We start from the raw sequence: 23,588 nt of genomic DNA on the forward strand, positions 1-23,588 counted from the left end.
TATGTTTTTAATTTCAAGAGACAGCTATATTGCTGCCTCTTAACAATTAATATGATAATTTTACTATCACATGGTGTAGAACCACACACAATAAAGGCTTTCTTTGCTAATATCTTGATGAGAGTAAGAAAAGGCTTTCTAGGTGGAAGGCTTAACTTATTAGCCGTGAGGCTCAAGCCACTTTTACTCATAATACAATTACTATCATTCCTACTTCTGTCAAGCAAACTTGTTGGCTCCTTTTGATGGTGTGTTTCTAAGCTTGCTTGGAGTGTTGGGGATGGATAGCCTTCTTCCTTGTGGTTTGATTTTTGGTGTGTAGCGACTGCCATCCCGAATCATCGTAATGATACGAAGGATAAAAGACAAGTAATTGAACAAATCACAAGAGAACTCCAGTTTATTCTCAGCATAAAATATCACAAAGCCACAAATGGACAGTAAGTAAGCAAAACCAGCTATAAAAGAGCTCAAATGCATGATTGATTACTGAGACGAGGCTTTTTCTTTCTTTTTATTACAGTTTCTGCATCTGCGTTTGCTCGGGATTGGGATGGAAGAAGGTAAGAGGACCAGTAAGAAGTTTCCTTGGAGATCCGCCGCCTTCAAATTAATGCAGGTCTCCCGGTGCCTACCAGAGACGTTCTTCTTGAACCATTCGGTGCAAGCAACATTCGAAGAGCCCAGTTGAGAATTCCAGGTGCAAACATCCTGTAAAGGAGGAATATGTCATACCAGCTTGGGTACTTGACATATTGATGTCCTCGGCAAGCTCCCGACACAATCATCTTTGCATAGTCCTCCACTGGACCACCAGTCCCGTTTACCTAAAACCAAAGGGAAATGTATCAGGAAAACATTACAGAGTCACCTTCTCGTGTAAATAACATTCAAACTTCAACAGTTACTCTAGATAAAGACAAGTGTTGCATATCCTGTCTTCGATTGTCACTGTTGTTAATAAGAAAAACCATGCTGATACAAGTGACTGCCTCGCAGTCTGCCAATGTGCCCTGAATCTTTTGAAGCCATTGATGGATCGAAGAATATTCCTAGTATGCATATGAATTTTACTTTTTGGAGAATTTCAATTAAAAAATAGTATTGTAAACTAGAATTACCAGTAACAGATGGTAGCAGAATAATTAGAAAATCATATCCCGAGAAAAGTTTGCTAGCAAAATCTTACTTCCCTCTCTTCTTTCCATTGCATCGCAGCTCCATCCTCTAGCATGAACTTGCCTCTACTCATTTCGTTCCCAATCCAACCATGAGATGCAATTGTTATTCCAACTTCTCCATTCACTTCAAATCTCAGTGACTCGTAGAAGCTCACCAGGGCAGCCTTTGCAGCCTATAAAAAATTGTAACAAATGTAAGAGAATATAATGATGTCTCAGCCATTTATAATGAAGTATTTAATGTGGAGTTTGGTGAAATATTCAAGAGAAAGACGAGGATGAAACAGGGACATGAGTACACACACACACACACACACACTCACTCCTATTATTTGTGCTTGTGCAGCTGCTAAGTACCAGTCAAGTATAGTCGACTGGATAATAAAGTCTAACGGCATGACACGAACAGACAAGAAAAATGATGTCCATAAAATTGAACCTCACTAGCCTGCCATTGTTCCTATCATTTTGGTTTTGGTGAAGGATAATTAGTGTAATCTAGCACTAATCGTAGCAATAATGAATTGTTGCAGACAATGTGTTTTGTATAGCTAAATGCAGCTCAACCAAAGGTATGTTGTGGGACAATCAATAAAGATAACTAATATTAAAATCTTAAGTGTAACCATTCTAACTATTCAGATTTTGATCAAAGTAATGGTATGCTTATAAAAAATACCAAATTTTTAGTTTTTTTTTACGTCTAAGATGCATTGAAAACAAAAGTTCCCTTGATTTGTATATACTCACAGCATATAAGCTCATTCTCGGCAGAGGTAACCAGCTCTCAACTGCTGCATTAACAACAACTCGTCCATTGCTCTGACGTAGGTATGGAAGAGCCACATAAGTTGGATAGACATTTCCCCAAAAGTTTATGTCCTGACAATGAACAATCAAATCCCACAATGTTTTAGGAAAATTTATTCTCAACAAGACCATTTCTGTCAATAATCTACAGGGACTATCTACTCATTCATGTAGGCTAGATCTGCCCTTACCAAGAAATGGGGAAACACAGAGGTGTCTCCTACTTCTTCAAAGTAAAATGTATGTCCCAAACTAGCTGTGTTGACAAGATGATCCACTGCATAAAAAAGCAAGAAAGACAGAATGAAGTATAGAGAGGGAGGCAGACCAGCAGGGTTTTCTGTTAGGCTCCAATTGGAATCTAAATTTGCTTCTAAGGAATCTCCTAAAACACTGATTCTGTTGGCTATAATATCCAGTTGAATTCATTAATTAACGATGATACAAGACATACCCCGACCAAAGTAATTTATGGTCTCATTGACAAATCTCCTGCAATCATCCTCCTTGACAACATCTGCAGCCATAATCAGGACATGCTTTGCACCAATATACCTAGCTTTCTCACTGACCCCTCTGAGCCGGTGCTCTTTACGTGCAATCAGAACAAGAATTGCTTTCCTCTTCGCATATTCATATGCAATTTGCTGCAATTACAACCAGCAAGTTCATTTAAATGATCAATACACTGCAATGGCTTGTATATACGACTGCAGCAGCTATTGTAAAATATCGACATCGCTTATGGGAAGAAAATAAAACTGGGAATGGGGGGAGTTGGTAAAGATGGGTTTGGCCTCCACGCATGGCAACAAACAAGCTTTTGTTGATGTACAAAAAATTGCAGGAGTTTATGATTCTATCACCAGTATAATTTCCAGTCTTTTGGTTTCTATTTGATACATAATTTGACCACATCATTTCCAAGTGGTTTCATAAATGCCTCTGCTATGAGTTTGCAGAATGTGTCCAGTGAAGGCTTGATAAAATCACTGTGTTTTTCAGGTTATGATTGAGAACTCTGCATATAATTTATGTAGAGTTCTTAACAATTTGCAGCAACACAAGCTGCCTTCATGCACTTCTTAACAATTTCAAGAACTCTTGGTTGAAATTAGCTCAACCAAAAACTATCTGTTTGCCATGCATGTACTTCTATTCTATCTTTGTGGCTTTGTCTAAGCATTCAACATACACTTGATCACTTCAAATAAATCCCTTAAATTTGTTTACATAGGCAAGTCAATTTGCTTGATACCCTTTTCCTTGAATGGCATTGGCTTTCTAATTTAAATCTCCAGATACTGAGAATGCATAATCTGGAAGTCTAGTTGATTTGATTACAACAAGGACATAACCCATCTCCATCCTATAAAAACCCTTTCCTGTGTTTCAATAGAATTTAAAGATCATACTTCCAAGTTAGAATTTTGGAAATCTGATCCTTAAATTCGGCCATCTAATAAGGAATAGAGACAAGCTTGCATTATAATTAATTACTCAAAATTTCTAATAAGATAAATCACAGAATTAAACACTTAAATCTGCAAATAGAGCACCGGAAATAAGTAAAAACGAGAGATTTCTCCTATGCTTTGAGAAGGAAGGGGGTTACTTACTTCTCCTATGCCAGAAGAAGCTCCAGTGATTATAACAACTTTATCCTCCATATCCTCACTAAAGAAAGATTTGTAGAGCCACTCACATGTATTGATAAAGCATAAGGCTGGCCATGAACATGCTAGCATCACCAAGCTAGCAGGAGGCACCATCCAGTTCAACACAGAGTTTATAAAACTCATGGCAGAAAGATTAATGAAGAGTATGATCATTTGCAAGAGATGATCAGAAAAGGAACATAAAATAAAAGATTAAATGATAAGAAGGATGAATTTTGGTTGTTGACATGTAGTGCTACGTGATCAACAACAAAATTCCATGCAACAAAGAGTGTTATCACACGTGTTGTTAGCATAGTTAGCAATGCGACGAATTTATGCCGTACTTACTTTTGGATGTTCTTGTATGGTACCTGCCATGCATCACCACATGTTCTTTTCTAGAGTGCAGCACCATCTTGATTTTCAAATTTTGAACAAATGTGATCCGATGATGACAAGATTTTTGTCCACGGAGCTAGCTAACATAAAGAAGGTTGAAAAATACGAGACAAAAATTCTGAAACTTTTATTTTCTTTTGAATTAATCAATTTCAAAATTAGCTTGATTGATTTTGGTGTCTTATGCAAGGACGGACAAATTCCAAAGCCATTGACAAGGATATAAGTTAAAAATTAAAATAAAAGAGAGTAAAAGAAAAAATATAAAAAATTAACAGGATATTACCATGGCATTTTTAAGCAAAGTGTCATTGTTGGAAACACAGACTTGTGAACAAGAAGTAAAAATAACAAGTTTATGGTCAAGCAGGGTTATACACACAAAAACCTAACTTATAGATTTAATTTTGAAACATAATATGTAGTCTATCATTTTAAGAAATTTACAACCCTTTAAATAGGTTAGAAATCAAACTTTACAAAGTAAAAATATAAGAATCCTAAAACTAAAAAGAAAAATAACACAAAATTAAAAATTAACATGAAATTGTGAAAAGTAAGTTGAAATAATAAAATTAACTCAAACAACATCTTCATGAATTTGAGAGTTCTCAAAACTTGAGTGGCTATAGTTAGTAGGGCCTTCTATAGAACTAGACCTATATAATCATTTCACAGAATTTGAGCATGATTAAATGGTTGGATAGAAAGTTTAGCCTTTTTTTGTCAAGATATTAGTTTGGCCTAACCAGGTCTTTTCTTAAACCTTTTCTTAAACTTTGTTCTATCTCACTGGTTCATATAGAAGTCTATTAGGCTTTTTGTATGATCCATTGGTGACAAATCCCCGTTTAGCTATTTAGATACTTTAGATTATTTTGACTCGCCTACATCAATCTTCTAAGTTAAAAAAAACTCATCCTTAAGTTATGAGTTATGAGTTATGATCATCCACCAAGTATGGTTATAAATCTTGCATATTAAAAACATCAAAAGTCTTTAAGTGACTTGGAAGGCAGAGTTGATAAAGGTTATCATTGATCTTTTATAACGATTCACAAATTCCTTTATTCTTATTCGATACTCCCCCGTCAAAAACCTATCATGAGGATGAATTTCCCAAACAAAGTAACTACCTCAAATATGACCTTCTTATAATGAGTATCAAATTAGGCTTTAACTTAGCATTATTATTTATAATATATTGTTTGATATGCTCAACTTAGGATTTTATTCTCATACAATCTTGAATAGGCTCAGTTGGGTAGTCCAATTTCTAGACCTATTATAAGCAAAATCTACTTATTGCTAAGCTACATATCTCATTGCTTAGGCTTGTCTCATGCCAAGCAATATAGTAAACTCCTTAAGCTCAAATTGACCACTTTTGTATGTTCATTTGTTTAAGGGTGATAAGCATTGCTAATATTTTCTAAGTACCAAGAATTCTCCACAAACTTCTTTAGAATTTACTCATAAACTTCATGTCCTAGTTCAAGGTGATGGACATGGGGACTTTATGTAGGTGAACCATCTCTTTAAAGTAAAGGTGGCCTATTTGAGAAGCATTTATGTTCTTTTAGCAAGCAATAAAGTTAGCCATATTTAAAAACATATCAGCAACTATGAAGATCAAACCCATAGCTTGTTGGATATATGGTAAGCTCAACCAAAAATCCATATTGATATCCAACCAATGAGTATCTTGAACTAATAATGAGGTATGCAAACTAGTATTTGTTAAGACACATTTAGATCACTAACAAATTGCACACCTCTTCGCAAAGCTTGATACATGACCTAACAATTTAGGTTAAGAGTAATCTGATGACACTAAGACCAGGGTCTTTTCATGCCCAAAGTGTCCCTCTCAAAGCATCTCATGGATGATATGTTTCAATATAAAATAATTAGGAATACATGATTGCACACCATGAAATAAGTAACCATTCATAATTATGAAATCACCTTACTTATCTCCTTCTTCCAACTCAATATAAATTTTCCCAACAAAAAGGTCTTCTAGGTACATCTCCTAAAAGGTATCAAATATTGTCATCTATGCATGTGTAGTGCTAAATAGGGCAATTTTCCTATTGAATTCCTCTAAAATTCCTATAAAATTACGAAGTTTTACTCAAAACCCAAAATCTTTATGATACTTTTTTTGATTGAGAGGCTATATAACCCTCTGTAAGAGAGAAAAATACATAAATCTAAATAGAAATTGGGATTCATTCATAAAATATACAAAATATAATCTAAATAATCTATTAGATCTTTATTAAAAAAGACAGAGAAAATTAAATTCTAGTTTTACAAATAAAATAAGAAAAGGTGGAAAAGGTGTTTACACCAAAAATAAATAAGTATGTGTCATCCAAATAAAAACAATGATTGTTCATAACAAATAACAAGAGAGCTTAAATTGACTATAAATTAAAAGAATCGACAAAGTTGTAAAATTCCTTGAATGACTAAGAGAGTAGAAAGAATGATTGACTAAGCAACTAGAAGTCACAATTAACTAAGAAGAAGTGATCAACCAATAAATTCTGAACATGCATGAATAACTAGAAAATATAGTTCTATTCAAAACAAAAGTCATCAATAGAATAACTAGTCTAGGTCATAAGTTAGCTTAGGATTCATGTTGTATTTAGTAAAAAAAAGTTGTATTTAGTAAAAAAAGTTGTATTTAGTTAAAAAAAAGTTGTATTTAGTAAAAAAAAGTTGTATTTAGTAAAAAAAAGTTGTATTTAGTAAAAAAAAGAACTTATTTGTGTGTATATGTGTGTAAGATTAGGATTACCTAGTTAAATAGTACTCAAACTTTATAATACTATAAAAAGAGTTATATAATCACTGTGAATGATGGCTAACCCTATATATTTAATTCATGCAACTTTGTTTATCTTTTACTCAAAGGGTTTTATTATTATTTTATTGCTTTTATTTAGTTTTTTTCTAGTATATTTAAATTTCTATATTTATTTTCTTTAAACTCTTGTCCTTTTCTACTCGGTGATGCTTCCTAGAATAGACATTCTTTTTTAAAGAGTTTGAGATCTAGAATTTCAGTTTTTATTTGATAGAAATAGTTGTTGTTTTATCATAAGTTGAGTCTTAATTAAAAATTAATTCACAGCAAAGAAGAAAGAAAAAAAAGAGTAAGAAAAAATAAAAATAAAAAAATAAATAGAATTGAAGCTAATTATTGGAAAAAGTTGGATGGAGGCACCTCTAAAGATATTAAGGTGTTTAGTGTTATTTTGTTAAAAAAAATAAAGGTTTTGTATGGCTGGTCCAAGTTGATGTTAAAATTTGGATTCGCAAGAGACTTATAAAAGTTAATCATATCTTACCAAACTTAGTCGGTTATATCAATTGACCAAGTACTAACTCAATTTTATTTTTAAAATAAAAGGAAATGAAAAGAAGGAAAAGTATAGGCTATGGTTTATGGAGCTAGAATTTAATATCTTTTTAAAAAAAATTATGAACTTACCATTTTATCATTTATGTAGAATAATATTATGAATGATTCAATAATTTATCTATTAATTTAAAAATTATTTGATGTTGTGGTAACTTTTAATTTTTGCATAACCACATAAAAAATATATTTCGCTAGCCAAATAGCTTCTGCTTTTTGCACTGAGTATTTTACATAATTATGTTTTAAATTTTAATTTTATAGAAGTGAAAATAATTTTTTTTTAATTCATAAACTTATTTTATTTATTTATTTTGTATGCATAAATACATCTCACTATAGTTTTAATCAAACATATTATTTTTAAAATATACCCTTTTAAAATTAAAATTAAAAATATTTTTAAAAAATTTATTTATTAAAATCACAGTCACAAAAGATACTTAGAATACCAAACTAAATTAACAATTTGAGTAATCCTAAGATTTAATAACATTATTTATTGATAAAGAATTAACTTTTATGGTAAGTTGGTTACTTTCAATTACATGCTTTTCGAATGCAAATTCAAGAAGGGCCGTATCGAGGAGAAAGAGAATTTAAATGAATACATCAATTCATTTGTAAATGACTTGTCTTAAATCCAACCAAAAAATAGTGTTAATATATAAAAAAAAATGAAAAATATTTAATTTTGAAAACAAAAAATATCAAACAAACATAAATATACATTATTATATAGTGTTTTTTTTCTTCATTTGGACATGTAGTTACACAGATCTCAAAAATACATAGTTTAGCACATATAAGATTGGAAAAAAAAAAAAAAAAACCTAGCGATTCCATATATTACTACCAAATTATATGGGGTTTATGTTAGGTTAACTAACACTAAAGGTCTATGTAGTATTGATTTTTTATAAAATATCTCTATAGTTCTAATTTAGGTAATTGGATACCTATAATTTGAATATTTGTCAGATAACGAACGTCTTTTCATTCATGATTAATGTAATTTTTTATTAATATTTTTTTTTAGAAAAGGACATGTATCATATTATCAGATATTATTTCATAAAAAAGTGATTAAAATAACAATAATTAAAACTTTATAAAATAAATCATTAAACGATTCTTCCAATTATTTTATTTATTTGATGCTGGAAAATTTTGAATTTTGTATTCACTCGAGTTAAGATTTTTTTTAATTTTATTTCAAATATCCAATAAGAAATAAAAAAAAACTGTTTACCAATTTTTTGTTTGACAAACTAATTAGCTAATACTATGGGATTTTTATGGGCATTTTAATTATACTGCCTTCAAGTTACAAACTATCAGATATTTTCATTTACTAATAATATTTTTAATTACAAATAAAAGGTTAATGATTATATCTTTAAAAAGGAAAATAAGTGCGACCCGAGTTACTAAGCTCGTAGAGTTAAAAAGACAAATAATGCCCTAAGCCCAACTAGTCTAGGAGTTATTAGCCAAAAACTCGTTACATAGGTTAAAGATACATTGTGTTTTAAGTTATATGTATATATATTAAAAAATATTATTCATGGCGTAAGAGTTATTTGAAGATTTTGTTAATTATTATTCTTAAGAGGGACTAGATGGAAGGGTGACTTTAAGCAATCCTAAGGGCAAATTGATGGCGTAAATTGGCAAGGAGTAACGTTGTTTTTATTTTTTATTTTTTTATTTTAATTTACCCAAATCTTTAACATATTTGAGTGATGGAGGTTAATTGGGTTTTGCTGGGCATGTTGTTCCTGGCAAAAAAATCCTTATTATTTTTGCTCATATCTCTTATAAAAATAAAATTATCAAGATTGACTATTCTACAAAGAAAAATATTATGATCACCTCCGACGTGCTGCTTACTATACTAATGGCCATGCTTGTCTGGTGGAAAAGAGAGAGTTGTTTCTTGAATGGAAGAGTTGACTTGAAGAAGCACACGTCACTCGTTAAACTCACGTACTGCCATGCACGTCTGTGCTTTCAGGCAGCCCACTCTTTTCCTTGATTGTCTCTCAAGGCCGACTTTTCAAGATTTCACCAACCCTAGCTATCAACCCTTTCTTTCTTTCTTTATTCTCTTTCTTCTTTTTTTTAGTTAGGGTTAGGGATGAGAAATGCAATGGCAATGGCGCAAGAAAACTGAAAAGGCAACCACACAGCCTGTCAAATCCCAAAATTCTTTGGCCTCTCGGCTTTTTAGGGACTATCCAGATTCACGCACCTTCTTCTTTCCAGATATTCTTATCTTTTTTTATTTTTCATTAATGTCTGTCCACCCTTTTGTCTCTAATCTCTACTCTCTAAGCTAACCAAATTAAACTCACCCAAAGGAAAATAGAATTAGAAATTTCATTGTTTTTTTTATTATAAAAAAAAAAACCTCTGACCCAGAACGGCCTGCGAGAATTCCTGCATTATACAACAATATTGTGGATGCTGTTTTTCTTTTTCTCTTTTCTCTTATCAAACATTGCTTGTTGGGAAAGGGAAAAAGTACGTGTAGCCATATTTCTTGATCTGTTCTGTGCAGGGATTCCTGGTCTGTTTAGATTTATTTCCCTTGTCCAAAATTCTCTTACAATAGAAGATTCATATATTGATTCTTTTGGATTTTATTTCCTTAGTAGTCTTTGTGTTATCTTTTTCATTCGAATCGTCTCTTCTTTGATATCCTTGCCTAGCTTTCTTGACGTCGACAACATTCCCATTTGGAAATTCTGTGCTGGCTCTCGTGCTTTTCAAAAAGCCTTGCAAGCTTGGATAGAGTGATTGTGTTTCCTAAAAGGGGCACAAAGATCTTGGTTTTAAGAGCAACTACAATATTGAGATATTTGCCAATGCTCCATTGATTTGTGAGATTGACAAAAATGGTAAACTTGGGTTCCCAGCATAAATCCAAGGGCACCAATTTAAATATTCATTGCAGCAGAACGGCAAAGGGTGGTGGTGGTGGTGGTGGTGGTGGTTTTGGGAAATTTTAAAGCGGTTCTGTTGGGATAGAGCTGAGATCATGGGCTGCATTTGCTCAAAAGGAGCTGCCGAAGAAGATGTAAATAGCAATACGAATGATCAGAAGCAGACAGGGGTGGATAAGTCTTCTGTGCAAATGGTTGCTCCTGCAATATCCAAGAAAGAAGAGATGTTGGTAGATTTTCTTGGCCAAAAAGATAGATCGGTGCGTCGTGTGTCGAAGGCAAATGTCGGGAATGTTACTGTTTCATTGGAAGAAGGAGAAAAGGAAAGGGAACTTGTTGATGTGAAGACTAAAGGACACAATAGATCGATAACAATGGATTCAGAGTCCAATGACGACCAACCACGTGTGAGCATGATGATTAGCATACGTCATGGATCTGAAAGGGAAGCATGGCCAGAATGGTTAACAGCAGTTGCTGGTGAAGCCGTCAAAGGGTGGCTGCCTCGACGAGCAGACTCATTTGAGAAGCTAGACAAGGTTCATGCTTGTGAAACTTATTTTCACTTGCCTGTTGAATTAGATAGTTTTACATGTTTTGAAGTTGTGACACGAAAAAACTGTAATCTTGAGCATTTCTTGTTGTTAAGATTTAGCATTTGGATAATATTAATATGCTGCTAAGATGTATGAAATAGTCATATGAAAAAAAAAACTAAAAGAAAATAAATTTCATTATAACCAGTTAAAAATGCATGCAGTGAGAAAGATTAAATAAAATGTTAGGATGCTAGAGAAGCACAGTCAGTCATTTGTATTAGATTTATAGCAGTCCTGAAGAATCAGACACATTTATGGAGCAGAAATTCTGATTGAAAGAAATATTTACTGAACTAGTGTATCAGTTGCATATGTGCGTGCAAAGTTGATTTCTAGCTACAAACACAAGGGAAATTAGCAAACATGGTCTGGATTGTATCATTTAAGGCCTTGTTATGTTTTTCTTTTCTAAATGAAATCATGTGCAGATTGGACAAGGAACTTACAGTACTGTATACAAGGCTCGTGACCTTGAAACTGGAAAAATTGTTGCAATGAAGAAGGTGCGGTTTGTCAACATGGATCCCGAAAGTGTCCGCTTCATGGCTAGGGAAATTGTTAACTTGCGTAAACTTGACCATCCCAATGTTATGAAACTTGAAGGAATAGTCACTTCGAGGATGTCAGGGAGCTTGTACCTTGTGTTTGAGTACATGGAGGATGACCTTGCTGGGCTTGCAGCAAATCCTAGCATCAAGTTTACGGAACCTCAGGTACCTATGTTCTTATCTGTTCAATTTTACGGTTATTCATACTTGGAAATTAGCTTCTTCTGCTACTATGAAAGTGATATAACGTCGTCAACTTGCCATTCATGTCTTGTCTTACAAGGAAATTACTTGTTCTTGCAGATCAAATGCTACGTGCAACAACTTCTACTTGGACTTGAGCACTGCCATAAACAAGGTGTCTTGCATCGAGACATCAAGGGCTCAAATCTTCTGATAAACAACGATGGAGTCCTCAAGATTGCAGACTTTGGTCTGGCAACTTTTTATCATCCTGATCAGAGTCAGCCTTTAACAAGTCGCGTAGTAACTCTCTGGTATAGGGCACCGGAGCTTTTGCTAGGTGCTACAGAGTATGGACCTGGCATAGATATGTGGAGTGCTGGTTGCATTCTTGCTGAATTATTCGCTGGCAAGCCTATCATGCCTGGAAGAACAGAGGTAAGCTCATTTTGCATGTACGGCATCTTGCTTGCATCTCAGCCAGCACTGGGCAACAAGCATTACTAATCTTCCGTACTTTGGAATCTTCAACTTCCTTCTAAGCTCTACAGTATTTTTCATATCTCCACGCAAGTTCAAGATGCCCAGTTAAGCACCTACATGAAATAATCAGAAGAAAAGTGTTAACGTATCATGGATGTTCATTCACAATGCATGACTTTGTAGTATCTACTCCACAGTATTGTATTCGGTCCTAAGAACTATCGTCTTAATTAATGATTACAGGTAGAGCAAATGCATAAGATTTTTAAGCTTTGTGGTTCACCCTCTGAGATCTACTGGCAGAAGACAAAGTTTCCACATGCAACTAGTTTCAAACCTCAGCAATCTTACATACGATGTATTACTGAGACATTCAAACATTTCCCTCCGTCAGCTTTGACCCTTGTTGATAAGCTCCTGTCAATGGAACCACAAGACCGAGGTTCAGCCACTTCAGCTATTCGAAGTGAGGTAATTATTTCTAATAATTTATTTTATTTTAGACCAAATTCCTGTCAAAAACTTCTTAATATAATCTGCTTAAGGAGTCGTGCACATCGAACCTAAAGCACCAATGTTATCGGAGTCGTGCACATCAAACCTAAAGCACCGATATAACATCATATAGCTTCCAGCAGTCACTAGTTGACTTGTAAACCATTTTCTGGTGAAAAGCAGCTTACTCTTGGCCACCCAAGTCGAGTTTTCCTGTCTAAATTCTCTTAAACTTTTTTATCCGAATGAAGTATAAACTGAATCATTTGTTACATCTAGTACTAGTTGCTTCCTGAATTTGTCCTTGTTGAATGAAAGTGTAACTGAATCAGATTGCCTTTGACGAGCGTTTAGACCATTGAATTGGATCGGCTTAATTATTATTGAAATTTTCTCAGTTCTTCAGAATAGAGCCCCTCCCTTCTGATCCATCAAGTCTACCAAAATATTCTCCATGCAAAGAACTGGATGCCAAGTTGCGAGATGAGGAAGCCAGAAGGTATGTGACATGTTGAGGGGAAATGTAATCTTCGATAACTTTCATTAGCAATTTCACAAGTAAATTAAATATCCTGTTGACATTCTGATATTTTCAGGCAAAGAGCAGAGGCTGTAAAAGGACGAGGACCTGAATCTGTCAGAAGGGGTTCAATAGATACTAAGAAAGCTCCCACTCCGGAATTCACTGCTCAGGCACAGCCAAAAACTGCAAGTTCCAGCTATAAATATTATATCCTGGAGGATGCGGGGACTGGGTTCCGAATTGAGCCTCCAAGAGTATCGAAGCAGAATGGTTTCGAGCACTCTACTTCAATGATTCACCCTTCCGCAGTAGCAGGAATGTCGTCAAATAAAAGTGCAGGTTCTTCAAGAAATAATCCAGAATTGAGGGCACAGAAATCTCACGAGTCTCAATCAGGGGAGATGTCTAGCTCCTCTCTTAAGAAGAATGAAAAGGCTCCTCCGAGCAGAGATTCTTCAATGGTAAAGAATCATCAAACCTTCATCTATTTTTCAAAAAAAATTCTATCAAACAGTTGAATGTTAAAATCAAAACGATAAATTCATCCAAGTGCTAAGATGTTTTCACATTTTTATCTCAATCTTATCTCCTTCTATTTCTTCATACATAGTTTTTTATCCTTCTTTTCATTTCGTTGATTTGTGGCGTTATTGTGTTGTTCTTGATCGTTTAACAAATATGGAAACTCTGGTTTCAGGGGGGGTATGTTCCCAGGAAAACCAGAATCCATTATTCTGGACCATTGATGCCTCCTGGGGGGAACATGGAAGAAATACTCAAAGAGCACGATAGACAAATCCAGCAGGCCGTTCGTAAAGCACGTCTTGAAAAGTCGGGGACCAGAGATAACCTTGATGGTTATGGGCAACTACACAACAACAGACGATACAAAGGGTAATTCTCAAAACAATTACTCCGTCGCATCCTCGTGGTGCCTTTCTCCTCACCCTGCAGAACCACTCTCAAGTGGGAAGCTTCTTTGTCCTGCCATCAAGCAAAAGCAGATATAAAATGCACTGTGAGCTTCACTGAGATAGAAATTGTATATGAATGGGGATTGTGAGACTCCATTTTGACAAGGAGGGAGGGAGGTTCTTGTATTTCTTTGAAAATACATGAAATGGTGAGGACTTCGTTCTGTATAGTAAGATAGGAGGGTTGATTAATTAGCAGCTACGGTATTCAGAAGTTGTAAAGCATCTTGCAAGTAACTACTGAAAACACTGGAACAGATGTACTTTCATTCTCCCTGCTAGTAATTTGGACACTAGCCCGTCAAGATTTCGTGATGAGATCCATAGATGCTTACAGATGATCACTCGCTTAATCTATATGATTGCCAAGCTCATATGGGGACTGGAGTGTGGAGGGCGGCACCTGGCAATTCCAATTTTATTTTAATGAACATAAAGCTCAGTTGTGCTAGGAGTCGACTTGTATGTAGTTTAATGGCTAAATGATGCTTTGTGTTTTTTATTGCCTGTTGACTGTAACAATCCAAGCCTTTCACAATAAACAAGAAATCCGCATCCAGAAATAAATTAAATTAAAGAAATAAGAAATCCCAGTTGAAAATTGTCCAAAGAAGTCAGTCCTTGTCCAGAAATCACTTAAGAAATACGAAATCACTTACGAAAATTGTCCAGAAATAACTTTCAACAAGGATTGATTGCAACAGGGAGACTTGCGTAACTTTTCTTAAGTGATTTTAAAGAGTTCATCGATACATAAAAGAGCCGTGATACCCAGGTTATTACGGGAAAATGAGAGGAGAAAAAAGAGATTCTAATTAATAAAGATGGTAAGTTTATGTACATCTAGCTTCATTACCTTAATTACATATCTGGCTTTAGCTTCAGGAACGGCTTCTTGATTTCAGGAACACCGATAGCTCATAATTACCTACATATCCTGCTTGGGCTTTCGGCTTAGTTCCGAGTAATGACCACCCATTAGCTGCAAAATCTCCTCCCATAAACTTTCTGATGAACCCCCACAAATCAGATTTGAGCTACATGCAGCCACATACCAATAATCTGATTCAATCTCCTCCCTCAACCGATCTAGCTGCCACCCAGCATAACCGACAAAGAATCTGAAATCCTGAGGCTTCAGCACCCCTTTTCTCACAAGTGCTCCAGCTTCATCCAAACTATTTCCAGCACCAAAACACAGGCCAGGGATCACCTCTTCGAACTCTTTAATCTTCTTCTCCCGACTTTTTAATAAAAACATGCTTGCATCAAGAGGTCCACCAAAATGAAGAGAACAATCAGCAAAAGTGGTTTCTAATTCCATATTTGTGGGCTTCATCTGCCTAATCTTTTTGTTCAGTGGACGGTTAACGACAACTCCAAATGGTCCCTCTTGTGGATGTCTGGTTCCAGATCTGAGGAGGAGAACAACAGTTCTTTCAAAAGTGCGAACTCCGTCAAGTTTTTCTGTAGCAACAAGGACACAACCAGTCTCAGGTACAGGAATAGGGTGGGCCCATTTCAGGCCAAGGGGTTTCGACTCTTGGGGTGTCCCAGTTTGGCTGTGAGCATCAGATTCTGCCTTCTCTTCCTGTGAAAACACTTCCAAGTGCAAATTTTGAAGTCCATACAGCATAAATTTCACATCTTCATCAAATTACTCAGATTTTCATGTTATAAAATCATGGAGTCTGTTTTGACTCATCGCTATGTGAATGAACCAATCTGATAGGAAGCTAGATCCATCATAACTACAAAATGGCACTATTGCTTCCAGGGGGGTTAAAAAGAACAAGCAAACTTGACAATAAGCTCTAGGGAAATTTTGTTGACCTAATTACACCAGAGAATAACTCATAACCTCTAGGGAAATTTGGGGTCATTCATTTGGTCATGGAAACAGTGTAGGAACATACAAAAACAATCAAATGCTTCAAATGTTAATTAAGTTATTTCCCCTTTTCTGACGGACCAAGCCATTTACTGAGAAGTGAGAACCCAGGAGGAGCTAGAAAATCAAGTTCTTCCACAAAATCATGAAATAGATTTTATTTTTTTTCCTTATATGGAGCAGCTCATTCATGAACAAACTAGACAGGGTAGAAATCAAATGGGAATTCATGCTGCTATGCTGGACCATCTAAAGATCTAGTGTGACAGCAAATGAAAGTTTATATTGTCCAAATATAAAGGGTCAAACGGTGAGCCATAACATGAAAGTTAAAAGTCATCTTCTAGAGCTTCATAATTAATACATTCAAAACAAAACAGATATACAGCCCAATAAGTAAAGAAAGTTCACCTGCTCCTGAGCAAATAAATTTGCTCTAAACTCTCTCCAGTCCAAGTTTACCCTGTGAGACTTTTGGGAAGCATAGTCATTGGATTTGTTCCCATCAGGATGGTTACTTCCTTTTGAGCCATCTCCATTTCCTGTACACATACCATGCAAAATTAAATTAATTTGCAACTTTAGCAGACAAAAAATCAAGAGTAAATTATATAACTTAGTTCCCGTATTACAGCAAAACTAATTAATTAGTCATCATGATTTCAGAAACTATATATTTAATCCTTATGTTTTTAAATCCATTTATAACTCCATCCTTTTCGTCTATTTCATGTCTTTTTCCAATTTATAATTATTTATTATTTTGGGAAATAGAAAGAGGAAAAGACATGTAGATAGGATGGAAAGATTGGTGAGAAAAAAAGGGCATTTTTTGAAATAAAAATACTACTAAATTAAAGATGGTTAGCTCAAGTCAAAGGACTATTTAATTGTTTTTGATAAACTACAGGGTTTAATTAATGTATTTTCATAAACTACAAAACTAAGTTATAATTAACTCAAAATTCAATATACTAACTTTCCTTCACGATCAAGGCATCACATTCCGGCTGTGTTCATTTAATCATAACAAAAACAATAGTATAACTTTCAAAACGAGCAAATCTGTCATTATGTGTGCTGATTCTCAGCCAGAATGAAATAAAGGGTGTACTAGAAAGGGTACAAAAAAAAGACAACTGTACTCAGAATTTTAAACATGCAGTGTATAAATATCCTTTAATTCGCCCCTACATATTTCCCCAAAAACAAGGAAAAGAATAAAATAACAAACCAAATCAATGAATCTATCCCCTTGGTAACAGATGCAACCAGTCCCTAAAGAAAAAATGTGAATAAAAGTAATGTATTCCAATAATCTGCATGCATATTATAGTATTATCCACTTCTAGAACTACTGGAACAAACTCAATGAGCATGGCTAATGAAAGCAGGTAACATCAGTAATAATGGTGTATTAGTGAAAGATTTATAATGAAAAATGATTATTACCACTCTTTCTTTTCTTTATCTCTTATTGTTTTATTTAGGGGAAAATGTAATACTCTAATGACGGTTCAAAATGACTGGTTCAACATGGCAAATGTCCTCAACAAACATGATGATTAAACTATAGCACTGAAAAAATATAAAATGATAAGGAAACAATAGTGATCAATCACTAAATCATTAGAGGAAGCAAACATAATTCCACAGTGGCATACATACAATTGGATGAACTAAATAAGCAGGGAAGTTTCTATCAAATATTTACAACAATTGGGAAATCTGGCAGAAAAGCACACATGCAACCATCTCTTAGTGGTGATGAGTAGACTGTATTAAACAGTAACTGCTTGCATCATTGAGAGACACCATTAATTTGGTAAAACCCAGATTCTTTGACCACAAATGATTAGCAGCAATTTATTTGGTTGTCAAAACTGAAAAGTATGTGATGTGGGACTCAAAGAGCTGATAGAATTAGCAGCCAGGTCCTTCAGAGCTAAGATCAATTAAATACTCTATAAAAATATGTTTGCAAGCAATCAAATTTCAGATAGAATTGTCACTTCTTGAAACCTTCAACAATTTCCCTTAAAAACCCCAATCATTGAATCCCATCAATTAGCATAATACACAGAAGAAAAATCCCAATGATACTGTTCATAATACAGAACCTACAACAGCTATAAACCTTGAACCTACTCCTGTAATTGATACCAGAATTTTTACCTCTTTTACAAGGAAAATCTGATTCCACTTACAAGTATGGGTGTTTCCATAAATAATCACATAACCTTACTATCATACCCTCATAGATGCCACCTCCACCTTGCTGTGGTCTTGCTAGTTTCTTATGAAATCATTTTTTGTGTTTCCACCATATTGATTCATTTAGCAATGAAAGTGAATAAAGTGAAGTAAAAGGGTGAATATAGAGATTTTCTTACATAGAATCAAACTAGCAATCACTTGGATCGCCCAAAACATGTGATTGAACCAAATCAATATTTTATGTACCCTAAATTGTGAAAATAATAAAAATTCAGGTCATTGCTAGGACAGTACCATAAAAGTAAATCTCGTGAATATGAGGTGTGGTACAGCAAGAATAACATGGAATGAAGTGGTAAAAAATAATTTAGGACCAAATTAGCTCACAATGTGGTGGCCCCAACTATAATTGAATGGAGGAAAATAATCCATGTCACTGCTCTCGAGATTTAGTCCGGAATTATGTTATTTTTCTAGCAAAGGCTTCTAATAGACTCTCCTATATTCTTTTTTTTTTTTTTTTTTACGTGGGGTGTCCGGGCCAGCTTGCGCGCACCACGACTAATCCCCACGGCCCACTGAATACCCTGCAAATCCAGTAGGCATGTAAGGCACCGCGGAGGTGACAGGCGTGCACGCCAGGCGCGCACCACGACTAATCCCCACGGCCCACTGAATACCCTGCAAATCCAGTAGGCATGTAAGGCACCGCAGAGGTGACAGGCGTGCACGCCAGGGCTCGAACCCAGGTGCAGTGGAAGGAGACAAGCCCCTTCCACTGCTAGGCCAAGCACTGGTTTGCGACTCTCCTATATTCTTGATGAGACACGTGATAAATATATTGAAGATTGCAAGATGTTAGTTCATGAGAATGTAGGGAGTCTGCTGGGAGAGTTTGTAATGAAAAAATTAACACTACTAAATTTCTATTAATATTCAAATATCTAACTTTAACCTTTCAAAATCCCTTTGAGTCGAGTCTTGCATGAATCTTGTATATGATGAATTGAAGTATTTTATACAGGTCAATTTATCGCACAAGAGTTTTTTTCATCCATTCTACCAAACTCCACAATCAGAATATATTTTTAAAATATTATTTTCAGCCATCCTAGAGAATGAAGGAGATGGAGTTGATAAGGCTGTAGAGGGGAGATCTTAGGGATCTTGAAAGGATTGGTGTCTTCGAAAGATATCATACATGCTCTAGCCCAACCAATTTTCCATTTTTTTCTTTCCATTTATTAAAGTTACAATTTATTTCACATCAGGCAGCAACAACAAAGCCAAAATTCAATAATAAATTTATCAATCAATGCACTGGTTGACTAAATAAACTCTAAGCAAAAGTTAACAATTCACTTATCAAAAACCCTAAAGCTACAACCTTTATCTCTAACAAGAGAAGCAGCATTGCTGATCTCAATAACCATAATAATCCTTCCAGAAAATCAGCCGCCTACAACTTAACCACATAAAGAGTTAGCGTGTGTTTGGTATTGTGGTGTAGAGTTTTTTTCTGCTTGAAAATGCATTAAAATTATTTTTTTTATTCTTTGTATTGGCACATCAAAATCATTGGAAAACACTAAAAAAACATCAATTTGATATTTTTCATGTCAAACACACTTTTGAAATGCACCTAAGCGCAATTTCAACCACAAAAACAAACAGCCTAAGTCTGCTACCCAATTACGCCAAGCAAACTAGAGCACAGTCTATGTCCAAATCAACCGAAACTTTAAATCACACAAACTAGAGGAACTGGGTTTTCCATGACATTTTTACCTACAGATTTAAGATTTCAACATATCCACTTACAATTCCATTATCCATAGCAGTAATTTTAATAATTTCACCAAAAATTTGCCTTCCTCAGAAAGTCAACCAAATCCAAACGGGTCACTTCTCTTCGGATTCACTCTTTCCAATCCCTTCAGATTTCTCTAATTGCATAAAAAACAAAAATAAGAAGAAAAAAATTACACTAAATAAAGTCCATTTCTTTTCATCCATTCAATCTCAATCTCTTTTTTATTCAATACAAATATCAAATCACATAGTATCATCAAAACCATACCAAAAATGATAAACACAAATCAAACCAATAATTCAACCCTAAATTTCAATATGAATAAAAACCTTAATATCAAAAACAAAATAAAACAAAAAAAACGCACCAGAAGGAGAAGAAGAAGAGGAATTGGAGTTATCATTACTATTCCTCTTAGCCATAGCTTTAACTCCCAAAGAATGATACCCGGAAGAAGAAATGTTATGCTTCAAAACCCTAAATTTCCCAAAATTGGAGGAAACAAATGATCTCTCTGGAATTGAATGATTTCTCAAACAAAAAGGGCTTCCAGTTGTATTCTTTACATGGACTGCCCACAGATCCATCATTCTATTCCAACGGATACAGAAATAGAAATTGCTTTTTCCTGGAAAATGGAATTGAGTGAGAGGAAGTGAGTGTGTTTTATTTCCTCTTGAAAAATGGGCTGCTTTATTATACGTTTTAAATGATGATGGCGTGTGAGAGAAGAAGATTGGTGGCTAACGGATATAATAAATAATTAGATTGATTTTACATGCTTTGCCTTCGTTACCGTTCAAAAAGCTAATGTCAAAGTGTTATTATTATATTTTAAAAATTTTAAAAAAAAATCAACGATTTAATATATATATATATATATATATATATAATGGTAATAATCATCTAATCAAAATATCAAAATATAAAACGATAAAATAAAAATAAAAATTTATAAAAAAAATTAAAAAACAATAATAAAATTAAGTAAAGTCATTAAAACTCATGAGTAGTATTATATCAAACTTTAAATATCAAAAAATATTAAATTGAAAGGAAAAATAAAAAAATCAAATTCACAAAAGAATTCAAATATAAAAAAACAAAGAAAATTAATTTTCAACGAACTCAATAATAATAATGGATGTGAGATTTCATATTAGAAACGAGTGTTTAGAGTCAGGGCCTTATAAACGGTGTTGGTTGCTAGTATGTTTGATGCGTTTTAGGGCCATGCATGGCTGCCAGAAATAAAACCATGAGGGGGACCTAGGTCGAAGCCTAGAAATGGATGGACTAGGAGTCTCAAAGCGGACAATATCCAGCATGTTGGGCTAGACCGTCAAGAGCCAGAGCCTTATAAGTACATGCTCATCTTGACTAGTAAGACGTGTTTTGTGGCTATGCATGACTGCCAAGAACAAAATCATAAGGGGGACCTGGGTGGAAGCCTTGGATTTGGTTGGACAAGGAAGCTCAAAGCGGACAATATCGTGCTAGTGAGATTGGGTGTTACATTTGGTATCAAAATCAAGGACAGCTCATCTTAAGGTGGGGAGATTGTAAGATCCCACATCAGAAGCAAGAGTTTAAAGTTAGGGTCTTATAAATGCATGCTCACTTTTACTAGTAAGACGTGTTTTGAGGTCATGCATGACTGTCAAAAATAAAACCATAAGGGGGATCTAGGTGGAAACCCTAGATTTGAGTGGACTGGAAGGCCTAAAGCGGACAATATCTTGCTAGTAAGGTGAGGTGTTATAATAAATAAAATTTTTAAAAATAACTAAAGCGAACTCAATATAACTTTCAAAATTTATGACATATATCATGAGACTAGATTACATCGCAGGACGCAAAAGGAAAATAATGTAAAATTATAAATCAACCAAAATAATTAGAGATAAACATGAAAAAAAAATAAAAATGATTCAAAAATGTAGATTTGAAAAAAAAAAGAACCAAATTTGATATAAAAAAAATCATAATGGATGAAATTGAAAAACAATTTCTATTAAGAAAATGATAAAACCAACTAAAAATAACAATTAAAAAAATAAAAATCATATTTGATATAAAAATAAAATGTTAAGGGAAGAAATCCAAAGACAAATTCATTCAAAAAATGACTCAAGATGAAAAATATCATAATGAAAATAATGAGAACCAAATCTAATATAAAAACAAAGTGTAAGGGATGCAATTGAAAAAATAATTAACTTAATTTATGATCCAAGATCAAATACATTGCAATTAAAAGAATGGGGACTAAATTTGATATAAAAATAAAGTATTAAGGGAAGAAATTGAAACAATAAATTAACTCAATAATTGATTTAAGACAAAATACATTGCAATAAAAAAGAATAAGGACTTAATTTAACTTAAGAAACAAATAGCTAGACTTTTTTTGTTTTTTACCGTGCGTCGCCAACAAACTCGCACCTCACCACTATGATGGGGGTTGTGAGGTGCGTCAAATGCTGCCCCAAATGACGGCATTCAACGTTGTGTGGGCGCCGCATGCGCCACCCAAAGCATACAGGCAGCCTTGGCAGCTTTTTAAATTTAAAATTAATTTATATATTAAAATATCAAATCACCTCTAACCCCATATAAGAATTTAAAAAAAAAAAACATAGCAAAAAACCTAAAATAACCTTGCATCCATAATAAAAAGAGTTTTTTTTAGGGACATTTAAGTAATTAACATGCATAAAAATAGAAAAAAAAAACATGAAAAGCTCCTGAACCAAAGGGAATTTTTTTAAGGGTTATTTGGTAATTACACTGTAGAAAAAACATAAAATTACTAATTAACACCCTTCTTTAACATAATTATTGATAAGCCTCAGAGAAAAAACTCATATATCGTTATAGCTAACTTTGCCAACCAAGAGCAAAATCAACCTATCATTATGGATTCGTATAGTAAAAGGATGATGCCTTGTAAGTATAGTTAAATTAATTATATAACTCCTTTGTGAAAATCTGCTAGCTTCTTAATTAAATTTCATATAACTCTCTAAATTTTAAACTCTTATAATTATACGACTAACACGACGAAAAGATTGATGTCTTCTTCTAAGTGTAGGAGTGTCGAAGTAATAAATAACCCGGCAAGACCGGGGTCGAACCACAAAGAGGTTAATTGTATAACTTATAAACGACAATTATAAACAACAACAATAGTAATAGCAACAATAACAATAATAATAGCAATAATAGTAGTAGTAGTAGTAGTAGTAATAAAGAAAGAGGTGGAGAAGAAGAAGAAGAAGATAAGAACTTTGAGATGGAATATTAAGGTAAGGATTAAACAATGATAATAACAAATGTCAAGGTTAGAGGTTCCACTAATGGTATGTCAAACAAGTATAGTATAAACTCTTATTATTCAATTGGAAACCACACACAAAAGAGGTTC

General features: G+C 34.0%; 3 protein-coding genes across 5 annotated transcripts; 1 reads left to right on the forward strand and 2 right to left on the reverse strand.

The window, feature by feature from the left end:
* Positions 1-372: 372 nt before the first annotated feature.
* LOC105112247 (11-beta-hydroxysteroid dehydrogenase-like 5) lies at positions 373-3,954 on the reverse strand. The gene is made up of 6 exons (XM_011007876.1): positions 3,611-3,954; positions 2,446-2,638; positions 2,183-2,268; positions 1,932-2,063; positions 1,190-1,354; positions 373-827 (listed from the first exon to the last, which is right to left on the reverse strand). Exons 1-6 carry the CDS (start codon positions 3,821-3,823, stop codon positions 606-608), a joined length of 1,011 nt encoding a protein of 336 aa, XP_011006178.1. The 5' UTR covers positions 3,824-3,954; the 3' UTR covers positions 373-605.
* A 6,101-nt stretch (positions 3,955-10,055) lies between these two features.
* LOC105112250 (probable serine/threonine-protein kinase At1g54610) lies at positions 10,056-14,188 on the forward strand. 2 transcript variants are annotated; one of them, XM_011007879.1, is made up of 7 exons: positions 10,056-10,974; positions 11,463-11,747; positions 11,886-12,203; positions 12,492-12,719; positions 13,142-13,242; positions 13,340-13,727; positions 13,964-14,188. In XM_011007879.1, the coding sequence occupies exons 1-7, from the start codon at positions 10,531-10,533 to the stop codon at positions 14,162-14,164; spliced, it is 1,965 nt and encodes a 654-aa protein (XP_011006181.1). In that variant the 5' UTR covers positions 10,056-10,530; the 3' UTR covers positions 14,165-14,188. The 2 variants fall into 2 exon arrangements, with proteins under 2 accessions (XP_011006181.1, XP_011006180.1); XM_011007878.1 differs by having other exon boundaries at positions 11,463-12,203.
* Positions 14,164-20,905, reverse strand: LOC105112248 (uncharacterized). Of its 2 annotated transcripts, XR_839717.1 has the most exons (4): positions 20,529-20,905; positions 16,543-16,673; positions 15,097-15,831; positions 14,164-14,250 (listed from the first exon to the last, which is right to left on the reverse strand). XR_839717.1 is itself a non-coding variant. In XM_011007877.1 (3 exons), the coding sequence occupies exons 1-3, from the start codon at positions 20,749-20,751 to the stop codon at positions 15,169-15,171; spliced, it is 1,017 nt and encodes a 338-aa protein (XP_011006179.1). In that variant the 5' UTR covers positions 20,752-20,905; the 3' UTR covers positions 15,031-15,168. The 2 variants fall into 2 exon arrangements, 1 of the variants encoding a protein (XP_011006179.1); XM_011007877.1 differs by lacking the exon at positions 14,164-14,250 and having other exon boundaries at positions 15,031-15,831.
* Between the last annotated feature and the right edge of the window lie 2,683 nt (positions 20,906-23,588).

This window comes from Populus euphratica, unplaced genomic scaffold (genome assembly GCF_000495115.2).
Source record: "Populus euphratica unplaced genomic scaffold, PopEup_1.0 scaffold332.1, whole genome shotgun sequence".
Lineage (NCBI taxonomy): Eukaryota > Viridiplantae > Streptophyta > Magnoliopsida > Malpighiales > Salicaceae > Populus > Populus euphratica.